The sequence below is a fragment of the Emydura macquarii genome, unplaced genomic scaffold (genome assembly GCF_026122565.2).
Source record: "Emydura macquarii macquarii isolate MOO-44397 ecotype Brisbane River unplaced genomic scaffold, CSIRO-AGI_Emac_v2 contig_3530, whole genome shotgun sequence".
NCBI classification, from domain to species: Eukaryota; Metazoa; Chordata; order Testudines; family Chelidae; genus Emydura; species Emydura macquarii.
This window is the reverse complement of record NW_027133667.1, coordinates 3819075-3834626: the sequence shown is the minus strand read 5'-3', so window position 1 is coordinate 3834626 and position 15552 is coordinate 3819075. Positions and strand designations below refer to the sequence as shown.

Genomic DNA, 15552 nt, shown 5'->3' with positions numbered 1-15552 from the left:
CAGAGAGGGAGCTGGGTGAAGAGACTTGAGCCTGATGGCACCTTCTTGGACTATGATGAAGGACTCATGGGATGCAAAATACATTCCCACTCCAGAGGAACAGCAGGACAAGTGACTGTTTTGCAAGGTCTGACTCTTCCCCAGTCGTTTAAAAAGACCAGGAGCCTCTTTTGGATAGACTTTCAGTGCCCTTGAATTCCATTCTTGGGTTGGGTAAAGTGTAGCCGACACTTCTTCACATTTCTTACTGCCTAAAGCAACAGACAATAAATGTTTTGCTTCAGGACACAGCAAGAGAGGTGGAGATTGAAGACTATGGCTAGAGGGAAGACTGGTTGAACCCTAGGTCCTGTGGCTTGGAAGTCTGAGTTTCGCTGCTGAGACTCATTTAGATGAAAGGTTTACCAGTCTGAAGCCATCTTATGAGCGATGGATTACTAGGCCTACAGTGCAGGCTGATTTGTGGAAGAAAGATATATTTTTCCTTGCAACAGTAGTGAGACCAGTGTACCAAGTGGACATTGGAAACTTGTCCATCCTTTAGTGGATGTCCATCCTTCAGTCTGAGAGCAAAAAGATGATTGGGGTAGGAGAAGATCCCAGTGTAATTGGGTCTGAACCAATTAAAAAGGTAAAGTGTTTAATAGCGTGACTAGCAGATGGTGTGCATAGGGAGAATGCTTAGTTTCTACAGCTCATTGGCAAACAAGTGGTAATTAGATAGTGACTGAAAGTAATTTTTGGGGCTTGTTTGTGTGAGATTCAGGCCAGTGAGCAAAAGGTAGAAGCACCTTTTGTATCCCATTAAAATTCCTTTTGTGAAAGAACAGTGTGCCATTGGGTATGAGGTTCTTTTTGATCTTTTGCCTTTTCATGGATCAATATTACTAAGATTTGGTAAGATTCACATTCTTCATATATGAAGCTTATTCCGTCATTGCTATGACAATAAAAACATAGTTTCAGAAAAATGAGAACACTACCTGAGCTGAAATCTTTTATGCCAGGTTTCAGTGCTAAACTAATTTGTACAGCTTGCTGGACAGAGGTACTTTTATAATACTTTTATAGTACTATAGTACTTTTATAGTGCTGCAGCATGCGTTAAACTGATCTCCGTCATAATCAGAACTGTAAAATGATGGATTGCTCTCAACTGTACTGCATTATGCAATACATTGTGCATTTTTTACATCACATCTGGTTAAGGCAGGCTCCCTGTGCTGCTGCACCTTGTTCTCAGGGGATGACTGATGGGCAGAGATGTTCCTGCTCTGCCTCTGGGGCCCCCTGTTCTTTTCCTCCTCACCTCCACCCCTCAAGGAGGGGAGAGCATCCTGGGAAGGAAGAAACAGCTGCCTTGAAGCTGAAAGGAATTTTTCAGATCGGGAAGGGAAGAAGAAAAAACCAATGGCTGAACCCACACCTTATTCACAGGAGGAGGGAGCAGAGTGAGCCCAGCAGTTCTAGACCACATCTGTTCATTTCTTCCCCTTGAAGGTTTTGGCCCAGTAGCCACCTCCCTCCTTACCTACTCTCCTATTTGAAAGGGAGGAGGAACCTGCTGAGTCTTTCTGATCAGCTCTTCATTCTTCACATGCATTTCTGCTACAGGGAAGGGAGTGAAAGGGAAGATTGAGCAGTGACTCCCAGGAGCTGTAGCACCTTTTGGGAGTCCATGCATCCCAGCAACAGCAGCTACCATCCTTAAATGAAGAAGAGGGTTGCAGTCACTTTAGGGGAGACTGTATTAATATTGTGTGTGTACATGTGTGCTGCATTAAGTGGGAGGATGACAGATTTGGGGGTGGCAGAATGCATCTGGCTTAAATTGTATGAATTTTATGTGGCTGAAGATAGGCTGCATGAATTTAGTTGAGGCATTTTGTACAGAGACCCTCCAACTACACCATACGTCTTGTAGCCCCAAATAGTAAAAATGTGGAACACCTGAGTTGTGGTGAACTAGAAACTACAGATTGTTTCAGCATAAAATGTCTTCAAGGATTTTTTCTCTAAACCAATTCTGCAATCTGTTACATGTTGTTCCCCCTAGCCCTAAGCAACCCACAACACATTGCAAAACTCATGTAATTGTTTCACACAGTAAGAAGCTATCCTTGAAAAGCAGATTCTGTACTTTAAAACATTCTTTCTTATGGTTTGAAGTGCACAAACATATAGGTACTACATTTCAGTTTTGTCACGTTTTGTTTTGTTGTGTAATACATTGGCAGGTTTAAAGGTTGAGAGGTATGCATCTGATTGTGGTTTTACATTCCATATGCTTATAAACTGAAACCTCTGTGTCCTTTTCAGAACTGAGGGAAGATGGTTTCCAGCCCCAGAACTTCTTAGTGCAAGGAGTGAAGGCTTTACATAGTGCTTTAAAGTTATGGATGAAAAAAGAAGTAAGTGGGTTGGTGTGGTGTTTTAGTGAATTGTTTTTAATTTTAAAACTACATGAAAGTTTGAGTCCTTTTAAAGTGTATTGCCATTTTTATAGATCTTTCATCCATCAGTAAATATTGGGAAAACTTGGTAGAAATTATTGTTGAATGGTTTGGGGGAAAACTGTTTGAGGTAGTGGCATACAACATAAAGCCATCCGTCATTACAGATCAATTACTGTATTTAACTTTTGAGATTGCAGTGTAATCCTGCTTTGTCCTCCCAGTTTATGATAAAGGAGCTAGATGGCAATCACATGCAGCTTCTCCATGATCAGCAGGATTTATTGCATATTGACAAAATATACTTTGTGTCCACTGATATCATCTCTATACCGCAGAGAATATCAGAATTTGTTTGAAATGTATCCTGATTTAGAATTTGCTTTTGTTTGCCTCCACATTTGGTACCTGGTGCACAGTAACTTAAGCTTTAAGGCTGTTAGGCCTATTTATAGAAGTTGTTCCTATAGGTGCTCTAGAGGAGATTAAACCGTCCAGAAATGAATATGGGGGAAGACCTTAAATATAGTAATAGAATGGGAACCCCTCTGAAAAAATACTTTGTTAGCCCAACCCCTAGCAAAGTTACTGTGGAGGGGCGGGGGAAAAAGGAAAGAGATATTCCCTTCCTCCTAATCATTGAGATTTTGTTTCTCCTTCCTTTTCTGAATGATTTAATCCCCCCCACCAATTTAGTTGAAACCAGTCAATCACACACTTCACTCAGGTGGGGGGAAAGCAAATACAGCACAGCACTTTGTTAAATATAAACTACTGAAAAGAAGGAAAAAAAGAGAGAAAAGGAAAGCAGCATTTTTCTTCTGCATAGTAAAGTTTCAAAACTGTATTAAGTCAATATTCAGTTGTAAAGTTTTGAAAGAACAACCACAAAGTTTTGCTCAGAGTTACAAATATTTCAGAGTTATGAACAACCTCCATTCCCGAGGTGTTCGTAACTCTGAGATTCTACTGTTATGAAGAACAGGTAGAGCTGTGCATCATCTGTATATTGCTGCATATTGAGTCCATGCCATCTGACCAATTCACTTAATGGCTGCATAGAAATGTTGAAAAGGATTGGAGGGGGAATTGACCTTCATGGGATTCCACAAGTGAGGCATCTAGTGAGGGAAGTGTAGTTTTTCATCGTTACTTTTTAGGTGTGCCCCTCTAGGAAGATCTCAAACCATTTTAGTGCATTATCTTGGACTCCTGCCACCTCTGTTAGGCAAAACAGCAGTATCTGCTGCTCAACAATGTCGAATGCTACAGAGGAGAAATCCAGGCCTCTAACCTGTAGTATTTTCTTAAATCTCTGTGACCCCCTTATTAAGACTTGCCAAATGTTCATTCACTTGGATATATTTAAAAAAAAAAAAAAGAAGAAAAAGCTGATTTGAAGACAGCATCCATTGCAGGCTTTATGATCTTTTTTTTGTAGAATTTACAAAGTTGTTGCTTGAAGCCCTGCACCTCACGGAGGTCTGTTGTGGGAGGGTGAAATTGTGCTCATTTTCAATATTTGCTTGATCTGCTGTCTACAGCTGATTTTGCTTTTTTTGGCAGATTTGCAATCCCGGTTTGCAGCTCATGAGCCCATTTTTCTAGGGGGTTGTGCTGCTTGTTCATCTCCCACAAGTGGGAATATGCAGAGGCCACTCAAAGAAGAAAGAGAGGTTACTTCCAGTAACTGTTGTTCTTCAAATATTGCCTCTGCATATTTATACTTAACACTCGCCTTTCCCTCTTCTTTGAAGTTGTAGGCCTGGTTCTACACTTATGTTTTGCTGACATAGATTTATTGGTTAGGGGTGTGAAACAAATCACGCCCTTATCTGACAAAACTATGCCAGCAAAAGCCCTAGTGTCGATGCAGTTACATTGGTAAAGAAGTCCTTTTGCTGGCATAGCTTATTTTGCTTGGGGAATTGGTATAAGCTATACCGGCAAAAGAACTCTTTTGCTGGTATCAACTTTCTTCACAAGGAGTGTTTGCTGATTATAGCTGTACCAGCAAACACTTTCTAGTGTAGACTAAGCCTCAGGTAACTAAATGTGAAATTAGCGAAGGAACTGAAGGGCAGTTGGGGCTGCTCCTCCTTTGAATCCTGGGGGCAGGTGAGGGTGGAAGGAGTGAGTAGCCCCAATGGGCACTGCTTGCTCAAAGAACTTACTGGTAAGTAACCTCACAGCAGTCAATTTAATATTTTCCGTAAAATCCATGATAGCGATATTAAAACCGCTTTAACACTACTACAGCTGTGTGCTTCATCATCTGTTAAAGGAGAGCCTGCACTTTCCAACTATTGAAAGAAAACTAGATTCTCAGAATGGTGCCAGAAATTCAAAATCAGTACAGGCTGATGGCTGATTGTTCCATACAGAGCATTTTGTAAGGAAAGAAGGCATCAGTTCTCAACTAAGGGGGTCTCTGATTTCATCCCAGTCATTCTGTATACCATGCTTTTCCCTAAATGTGACTCTTGGGACAAGTTAGGTAATACAGTTTAGATTGTAAGCAAGTTCTTAGTTACCTAGCTAGAATTAAGCCATCATGTAGGTCATTTAAACTACATATACTGACTGAGGATAAATCTATGGGGAAAACCCAGCTATGCTCAGATATTATCTAAATGGATTAAAGTGAATATACACTATTATTATGGCCTTGCAGGCTTTTCAATACTATAAGGCCTTGGAGTACGCTTTACCAGATTTAAAACAGGCTCATCTAAGAAGTGTTTCCATCACTGACCTGTACCAGGATGCTGCCTGGAGATCAGTTCATGCATTTACTCAGCATTGCTCTTGATTTAGGCTTTTAGATCTGAGGTTTGATTCAGATTAGTGTTGTGATCTTAATGTAACTGAATTCTCTTCAGACCCACCTGCTTTTAACGTTGTTACTACTAGTAATCTCCCAAAATAGGGTTACGTACTGACTATCCTCAAAGGAGAAAGAGAAGTTGTTTACAGTACCAGTGGTCAGTCAAATAGATTGTCAGTATGGCTTCCTATCCCCACTTTTTTAGATTCTTTTCTAAGGATTCTGAGAAAGTGGAAAATGCTGAGAGATAGTTGATGTTGCACTTGCTTCAGTATCCTTGAGACCAAACATGCAGTGCTGCTTTCTAGAATTCTGATTGGATTCCCCCCCACGTGTATATATTCATTCATACTGGCAATCTACTCTAATTATTACTAATAAGTACCCTGGCCTAACTGAATAGATTTTATTTGGATTGAGGCTTTCTATAGTTTCATCTACTTCATAGTAGCCTTGATTTTTATCTTAGTATAACTTACTTTATCTTTTTCCACCCTTCACATACAGCTTGTAACAGAACATGCCTTTGAAATTCCAGACAACGTTAGGCCTGGACATCTCATTAAAGAACTGTCTAAAGTGATTCGCTCTGTAGAGGTAAGATTAGAAGACATTACTTAACTGCACACAGGTTACTGTATTTCTCTTATATCCTCAAATTATTTTAAAAGTTGTCATATTTACAAAAAGGGTATTTGATCACTTTGATCCTTAGAGCTTTACAATAGTTGCAGCTATTTTGGGGTGTTACTTTCTTATTGTCTTAGTCATTTATTTTTGAAAGTAGAAGGCCAGGTGGAAAATTATGGAGGGTGTCTAACTGCCAGTATTTCTGATTGACCAAAATCATGACAGGCCAAACCTGACTAGTTCTGCAACTCCATTTGCCAGGTTGCAATGCCATTCACTCAGATTTGGCCTGGCCATCCCCCATCATGACAAAAAGCAGACAGTCCAAACATGAGTGGCACTGTGACCGCATGTGCTAGGTCACAATGCTTGGAAGAGGGAACTGGGTCCAGTCCCATGGGATAGGAGTTGCTAGGTGGGTTTTTATTAAAATCACAGACACAAGGAAATATCAGGGACAAACAGAAAAATCACAGTATCTGACATTTTTAGCCTGATTAAAATCGTGCTGCCCTAACAATCCTGGTGGTGGTGGTTATATTATGATAGTACCTAAATGCCCCAATTAGGCAAGGGGTCTTCTGCTAGATGCTGTACAAACACATAGGAAGACACACAGTATCTCCCCCAAACCTACAATTTGGTCTTTATGATTTTTTATTTGTTTGTTTGAATGGGAAACTCTAATTAAATATGTGGACTTGTCCCTAACTGAGCACTCTAAAATGTTTCTTTTCAATTAAAGGAGGAGAACAGCAAACCAGTTAAAACTCAGGGAATTCTTGGTGTGTGCCCAGTTTCACGATCCTCACATGAAGCAACCTCTCCTCACCATTCCAGAAGAAAAGTGAGGAAACTACGAGATCAAACGACCAAAGCTCCTTCTAATCTGGATATCCTGGAGCTCCATACAAGGGAGGTACTCAAAAGGCTGGAGATGTCCCCATGGGAGGAGGCAAGTATTACATTTTGTGGACATAAAAGACAACCTAGAATGTATTAAAAAATTTAAGCCATATATTAAGATGGGAAAAACAACATAAGAAATTGAATAAAAAATGTATTATAATGCCACTGTGTGAATTAGGTAATCCTCACCTAAATTATTATATCGAGATCTGGTCATACTATCTCAAAAAGAATATAGCAAAACATAGGAGACTGAGAGGATAAAAATAATTATGGCATGAAAGGCCTTCTAAAACTGAAAATATTGGGAATATTTAGTTCAGACAGGAAAGATTGAAAATGTTTGTTAAAAGTATGCAGAACAGTGAATGTCACAAAGAAAAGTGAATTTGGGTGCTCTTATTTGCCTTTTCTCATAATACAAGATCAAGAGGCATTCCGTTAAAGTGAAAGGCAACAAGTTAAATTTAATTTTTACATAAAAATAAATAACCTGTGAAACTCATTGCCACAAGATGTAATTGAAAAGGAGCCTAGAAGGATTCAAAAATATTTTTCCATTTGTATAGATATTGAGGACATAGTTTTTCATTTAATGTAATTATGTATTTTCTAAAATGGATGCAAACCCTACTGTTTCAGAGGATAAACAATCCTTGGAGTTAGGAATAAAGTTCAATTTATAGGCAGGTTACTCTACGTTGTGGGATTTTTCATTTCCTCTGAAGCATTTTGAGACTGATCAGTGTCAGAGATAATCTAGCAGGTGTGATGTTTTGAGGTCCACCCAGACCCCAGTAAGGGATGCTGTCATCATCTGCCCCGTAACTTTGGGGGCCCTTTCGTCCTGTACAGCAGTGGTTCAATTCCCTGACACCAGTATGCCCACAAGCATAAAGTCTCAATCTGGCTCTCACCCGCCTAATTATTCTTTGCTGGGTGATACTAATAATCCTTCTAATCCAGGTCCCCACAAATGTCCTCCCCAAGTTCTTAATTACCAGACAACTGGACCATGGTTTGTTACCCTCAAGGCATGAAGCCAGCCCCATCCCCACCCCACCCCCAGGTTATCAGCTTATTTTGGCATTTACATGCTCCACACTGTTTGCACACCAGAGACCTGCTTGGGATAAAAATAATGAAGTTTTTATTTAATAGAAAAACCACAGATTCAAAGATGAAATAGTAAGGAAAGCAAACATATACAAGTTACATAGAAAGTAAACAGAGACACAATATCAGGCTTTACACTTTCATATTAGGTAAAATTTCTTTTCTAATAAGAGTTACCTATTGCCTTAATTTTCCCAGAATACATCCTAGCTACTGGAAGGATCCAACAATCATGCACAGTCTCCCACCAAAAGATTTTCCCCTCACGTTCTGGAAACAATTTAGTTCAAACCTCTTCCATTTTAAAAGAGTTTGCAGAGGAGAAGGGTGTTTCTTCAGTCACTATAGATATTCAAAATGTGGAAAATTCCCTCCTTTCTCAGGCTATGTCTACACTAGCACTTTTGTTGGTAAAACTTTTGTTGGTCAGGGGGTGTGGGAGGAAAAAAAACACACTCCGACCGATATAAGTTAAACCAACAGAAGCACCAGCGTGGACAGCGCTATGTTGGTGAGAGATGCTTTCCCACTGACCTAGCTACTGCTGCTCGGTGGGGGTGGTTTAATTTTGGTGACAGGAGAGCTCTCTCTCGTCGGCATAGAGCTGTTATATGGGAGACCTTAAAGCAGCGCAGCTGCAGCAGTACAGCTGTACCTCAGTCAGGTCTCTAGTGTAGACATAGCCTGGGGTTTTCTTTTCAGTTTGAAGCTGTTCTCATTTGCTTTGACGGTTCCTCATTACTTTTTCCTGGGCTGGATGATGACTAGGTGTTTGAAGCCAGTCTCATCTATTTGGAGAGGTAGCCCCTCCCTGCCTGGTTGCTTCACTGCTCTGTTGGGAGGTGTAGCTGAAGTTGCACCACAGTTAAAACTACAATTTTTTATGTATACACAGATGCCTTCGTAACCGTAACCTATATACTTAGCACATAATGACTATTAAGTTCAGTTCATTACAAGCTTTCATAAAAGATCTTATCCGATATACTGTTAAAGTAAAATAACTTTATTTTGCTGGGTTTAAACCTTCTGTCCTACCCTTCGGGTGTGTGGACCTGATTGTCACAGTAGGCTAGATAGTAGTTTTCATACCAGTTGCCCACTCAGCCTTTGATTTGCATCACTCTGTTGCTGTTCTATGATTCGAGAACAAAGATAACTTCTAAAGAGAGTAGCTTTCAACATACTTGTCTGGAAGGATGTTTTTTGAATATGGGAATTGAGGGTGGTCATAATAAGCAGAAAAAATCCCAAGGTAAGGGAATGAACTCAGCAATTTTGTATTGTTTATATCCAAACTTGTTCTATCCAAGCCACTTCAGCCATTGATAGCTAGCTTGAGCTTATATTTACTATGATCTTTTGGGGAGAAATGTTGTTGTGAGTTGCAGAGAAGAGAAATTTTGTGTAAACAATTGTCATTTGAGGAAATAATAAACAGTCCTGCTTTTGATTCTTTAGGACATAACAAACTCTAAACTGAATGGAAGATTTAACAAGCCCATTCAGCCATCTTCTACAGTACCTGAATGGAGAACAAAGGACAATGATCTACGCCTTCTGCTTTCAAATGGAAGAATTATTAGGTATTAAAAAGTTGCTTATGGATCATTTGGTCCCAGTCATTTTGCATTGGAGTATCCTCATTTTGTGACAGACCTCTTCCCTTCTACTTCTGGTATCTTGTGTCCTGTCTTCCCTCACACTTACCATAAAGCTTCATGCTGGAAGCAGAGTGGAGAAGGATCCACTAGCACTTCTGTGCTTGCTGTGATCGTAGGGATCAAAGGAAAGCAAGAGGAGGTGTCTTGCATGTTCCTTTAGACAGCATTAAAATCAGTTGATTGATTAAACTTCAAACTGTAAATGTTTTTAAATCCACAGGTTTGTTACAGTGGGATAAAGCAAACACTCTCCAAATGAATAATTCTCATAAAAAGTATCAGAGGGACAAATTTAGCATGTTCAGAGTGTAGGTTCCAGAAAGAAAGTGAATGAGCTAATAAATCTTCCCAAAAATGTGCTGACACAATTATGATTGACAAAGAAGGAACTAAAATATAAAACCACATGGCTGTTGCGACAGCTGAAATGCAGTGAAAAAATGTTTGATAAAAGGAGAAGAAAAGGGCAGTCAGTGTGAGAATGTTACAATCTTGCTTCTAAACAACTATTTTATGTAAGCCTCTGTAAATAACGATATAAAATTCAGTAAATAACCTTTGCAACTTTTCAATTTGTTGTGAAATAGAGATGAGCGGCGACCATTTACAGATCGGAGTCTTTACACAGCAGATAGTGAGGATGAGGATGACAGGACGAGGTCAAAAAAGACAAAGACTATTAAGATGGAAGACCAGAGCTCAGGGTTGGAAGGACAAGGGACTGCAGATGCCCAGAAACCACTGAATAGTAAGCTTGTTTCTGTTTGAACCGAGCAATTCATCACCTTTTATGTTCAGAACGAAGTCCACTTGTACCGTGAACCTTGTGTGTGTAACTTTTTGTATCTGATGGAATTTTTGCCATGAGCAACGTGGATAAAAACCCAAAGGTTAGAGGGAGTAATTCCAGGAGTTAAATGACCTTCATGTCAAACGGTAGTGTATCTACTGAAGAAGCTACCAACCAACTGGAACAGGGCTTTCCATAAAAGCATAATGGTTCTATGCTTAGGTTCATTTGGCTAAGTGTGTGATATGTATGTAGGTATGTAAATAATTATGGACCAGAAACTGATGCTTCCATCATTTAAGGTTGAGTTAAGCTTTTCACTTAAAGCAGGGATTTATTACAGACGGAAAAAATATAGGGCTATCTTTCCCAAAATTACAGTACTTACTCGGAGTAAAGAATGAATTTTCTGAAAATGTACAAGTAGACCTGGTAAATAATTTAAGGAGTAAAAATTAATTTTAAAATGGATCCTTTAAGAAATTTAGCACCTAGTGTCAAAATTTCTCTAGTGATCTTAATTGAATAATAGACTTCCCTTAAAGTTAAAACTTACTTATATTATGTGCATAGGCTGCAGCTGAAGAATTTAAGGCTTATGGTAATTTTTTGCCACTATTCTTCATAACTGAAGTTTTATATGGAGTCTGAAGAAAAGTCTCATGCAGAGAATTCATGAAGAAACCGACCTCTTTAAAAGAGCTGCCATCTTCCAGTGCCCTCAGTAGGCTAAGGCAAAGATTGGCCACTATCTCCATTCACTTGTTCCTCAATGTTTCCTTCTGCCTCTTGACAGCATAAGGAGTCATCTTCCCATGAAGGCAGATTTAGCTTTATTCTCACAGTGAGAGATGGTGACAACTTTGAAAGAGGGCAGTTCTTTGTGAGTTTCTCTGGAGAAAATGTTATGCACTAGTTTCTGCTGCTTAGATTACTTTTCAATTATAAAAAGTAAAAAACAAAACAAAACACCCCCACAAAAAACATTTAACCTTAAAAAATTGTTTTCAGAAGCTATCCATTGTACCACATTTACTTGCTGGGTAGAGCAGGAGGGAGGGGTGAAATAGGTATATGTGGATGTATGCATGCATATGAAAGTTGTTGGTACAAGAGAGAGGAGAAAACTGGGGCAGGTCTGTGCAGGGGAATGTGGAAAACAGATGGGAGGGAGGAATTTGGGATGTGTGCAGAGGAATATAAAAAGTTGCAACAGGCAGTGGGAATTTGAAAGACAGGAGGGAGAAGGAAACCAGGATGTACATAGCTGCTGCTTTGCACTGCTCTTGCAAAACAAAGTAGTGGTAAAACTAGCTGTTATGCTGTGGCTGCTTATAGGAACATAGGGACTGCCATACTGGATCACAGCTGAAATCTGTGTAGTCTAGTATCCTGTCTCTAACAGTGGCTAGTACCAAAAGCTTCCAAGGAAGATGTAGGGACTGGACCCCACAGTAGGCAGATGTAGAATATGTCCCCCACATTATGTCTCATCCTCATCTCTTGTAGTTAAAAATTGGCTTAAGCCCTAAAGCATTAGGTTTAATATCAGTACTAAAATGTTTGCTAGCATTAACTATGATAATTCTGGATATTTTTTATCTAAATAAATGTCTGATCCCTTTTTGAATAATGCTATGTTCTTGGCCTCACTGATTTCCTTTGGCAATGCATTCCATAGTCTAAGTACATATTGTGTGATAAAAGTATTTCCTTTTATCAGATTTACTACCTTGTAATTTTTTCCAATGTCCCCTCGTTCTTCTGTTATGAGACAGTGAGAACAGAAGCTCCTGATCTACCTTCTCTAGACCATTCATTATTTTATGTACATTTATCATGGCCCCTTTTGTTCATTTCCTTTCTAAGGTGAACAGCCCGAGTCTCTTCATCTGAGTTTTTTCCATGCCCCAAATGTTCTTGCCATCCTTCTCTGAATGCCCTTCCAGATGAGACTGTACCATAGATTTTATATAATGGCATTATAATTTCCATCACATTCCTTATCCTAAAACTTTGCTATTTTTCACTGCAGTTGCACATTAAGCAGAGGTGTTACTTGAGCTGTCTACTCTGACACCCAGGTCCCTTTCCTGAGTTGATAGTTTGGAACCTTATAAAAGTGATAAGTAGCTAAAATGTCGTGACACCCTCCCCCCCCCAATGTGCATTACTTCACTATTATCAACATTAAAATTCATTTGCCATCTTTGTTGCTCCTTCACCTAGCTTAGTAAGGACTGAAATCATTTTTGGTCCTGATTAACCTAAATTGTGTGTGTTCATATCTTCAAATCATTAAAAATGTGGCAGTATTCTCTTTGAGATTCTTGTTTAGAGTTCATGTCTGAAATTTTTAATTAGAAACAACAAGGAAATTCCAAGACAAAAATTGTTAAGCTGTATCAGTTATTTGGGGGTAATTGCATCTGGTGAAAGATCTCTCTGAAAAGGAAAGCAGCTTCATTACATAGCATAACATCAGATTTTATAGATTAATTTTTGGGCATTTGAGTGGGCTTTTGAAACCAGATGTTGAAAACTAAATATGTGTGATTGTTTTTTGAAGACTAATGTGAAATGATAGATTTAAGAAATATTTTTTGTCCTTTATTTCCAGTGTTCTTTGAAAGTGTGAAATCAGAACTCAGGAATGGATCCTCAGAGTACTCTGATATTTCTGATTCAGAAGAATCTGAGCCTGATTGCACTCTCCAGGTAAATGCTAGAGAAGGCCAGAGGAATTGATCAAATGAAAATTTAAAGTGGTATTTTATTTACTTATATTCATGTATTTAAAATCCATCCATCCAAACCTTTGGGTACATATACAAAACAATAATTTAAAAAATCCATTCATGTGCAAGTTGGGCCAATATCTAAAACTAAAAGCTATCCCAAATTTAATTATGTATCTAATTCTCCCAACCGCTCCAAAACTGGAGTGTCATTGGCAAGATATGATTTCTTGAGCAAGGGTCTTTGAGAGTTGGACTGCTAAGGGGGTTGTGATGGGTAACAGGGAAAACAGTGTATGAGCTCTGGTGAGGGAGGTATGTAACAGCTTGGCAATGTTTGTACGAAACATCGCATCCCAGATGTTGATCTTGCAGGGAAAATGTTGTGTGGTTTGGGGCAGGTGGCTTGTTATCCCACCCTGGTAAAAAAATGCAGGTGACTAGAGAGAGGATATGGGATATGGTCTTGAACACTCCTGAGGAAGGAAGTCTAGAAAAAGCTAAGTCTGGAGAAAAGTTTTAAGCTTAGTTGCTTTAGCTTCTTTGATGATAAAGCCAAAACTCAGGAATGGGCATAAAAATCTTATCACTTCCCTTTTCACAGATTTGAAATTAAAGCTTAAGGTTTTATAGTACCAAAAATAAAAGTGTTCTTGTAAATACTTCAGAATTTCAAAAAATTAAAAATTCTGTCCCTGCAGTAACCTCCACTGAGGTTTTGTTCAAAAAAGACAAACCAATTCCAGATTTTTAACATCCTTGATTTCTATTCATAAAGGTGTTCTTCCTCATCATCAGCACATCAGTTTTTGTCATATTTCTGTATGTTAAGTATCCTGAGATTTATATTGCTTTAGTAATCTTTTGTTCTATACTCAATAAGGAATATATAAATTCAACAGCAACAATCCAGTAGCATATTTCCATTACAGAACCAAACGAGGGCATAATTAAGATTGGATGGGCACTATAAGTCAATTCAGATGATTGATGGGTCACCTGATAGACAAACTGGATGGATTCCTTAACTGCCTATTTTCATATTTTAATTTTTGATGTTTAAAAAGTTTAGAGTTTTTGTAAGACAAACTGGGTTTTGGAAGTGTTAGTTGTATTTCCCTGAAACACACTTTCAACATTTTTTGACCAAATTTTCTAAAATCTGATGTGTATTAGACCTCTGTGTGTTCACTATTTAACTATTCTCTGCCCTATTTACTATTTCTGAAAAATGAATTCACAGAAGGATGGAGAACCTTTAAGTGTAGATTAGAATAGTAATTATATCTTTAGGATTGATGATGTTCACTTTATGTACTATTTACTCTTGTTCTAGCAAAAAAATTCCTCTTCAGAGGAGTCAGAAAGCTCAGGTGATGAAGAGAAACAGGAAGTAACATCAAATTTCAAGGAGGAATCTAAGATAAGGAACCTCTGTCAAACTACCCAGAAGCCATCTAAAAATGAAACTCCAAGTAAAGGGTGAGACAAATGATGTGGAAGGTCTTGTTCATAAGTTTGTTTGGAAGTTCTCATATCAATTTATTTGTAAGCCTTTGTTTAATATGAATATAAAAGTAATTTCCTTCAGTGAAATTAAAATTCCCTTCTCTACTGTCTAATTTTTTTCCTAGGGAATGTCCTACCTCGACAAGTACAGAAGAAGAAGCTATTCAGGGCATGCTTTCTATGGCAGGATTGCACTATACCACATGTTTACCAGGTCATACACAAAGCACAGACTGCACAGATAAAAGAACTTCTCACCAAGAACACAGAAGTTACCCCAGAAGTAGGCATAAGGATAGGCAGCCATCCCAGAGCCATAAAACAGAATGTGGTAGGTACTTACGTTAACTATCATTGCCATTCTGCGTTGTTATACGAGGGCTAAAATTTTCAACAATAATTGTCTAAAGTTAGGTTCCTAGATGAATAGTCAAGTACCTAAGTAAGTCTGGCATACTTTCCAGAAGTCAATGAGATAAAAGAGCGCTCAACATATCTGTAAACCAGGCCAGACCTATTTAGGAGCCTAACTTTAATAAGGCCTTAGCTGTCAACCTAAACATTTCTTCAGCATCTATCTGCTTTCCAAGAGTTGCACTGGTATGGATGGATGAACTGAAAGCTATAATTCCCTCCAGGGGAAAAAGCTGAAAGCAATAGTTGATCTCCCTAGCTGCTAGTTTCATGGCATATGCCTCACTAGATAAACCTTGGGTTCTCAGTTTGCTTGATGGATTCTAATACTGTCTCTAAAAAGCACATCTAGATTTGTTTCTGGAATGCAGGTGTAAAGGCCAGATAGTTAATGGTAGCATCCATGTTCTCATAGGAGAGCAATTTGGTGAACCTTAGAAAATGCTATATCTGAAACAGCTGATAAAGAAAATTTTTACCTTCGGAGAAATGAAAAAGGAAA

At 38.7% G+C, this 15552-nt stretch overlaps 1 protein-coding gene across 1 annotated transcript in view; it reads left to right on the top strand.

The window, feature by feature from the left end:
- Nucleotides 1–15552, top strand: part of KDM7A (lysine demethylase 7A) — an 84178-nt gene that overhangs the window by 58407 nt on the left and 10219 nt on the right. Inside the window, exons 10-17 of the mRNA XM_067536035.1 lie at nucleotides 2320–2411; nucleotides 5788–5877; nucleotides 6656–6865; nucleotides 9397–9521; nucleotides 10187–10347; nucleotides 13010–13107; nucleotides 14464–14609; nucleotides 14762–14967. Of these exons, the coding sequence (XP_067392136.1) occupies nucleotides 2320–2411; nucleotides 5788–5877; nucleotides 6656–6865; nucleotides 9397–9521; nucleotides 10187–10347; nucleotides 13010–13107; nucleotides 14464–14609; nucleotides 14762–14967 (1128 nt within the window). The remainder of the gene's footprint in view (nucleotides 1–2319; nucleotides 2412–5787; nucleotides 5878–6655; nucleotides 6866–9396; nucleotides 9522–10186; nucleotides 10348–13009; nucleotides 13108–14463; nucleotides 14610–14761; nucleotides 14968–15552) is intronic.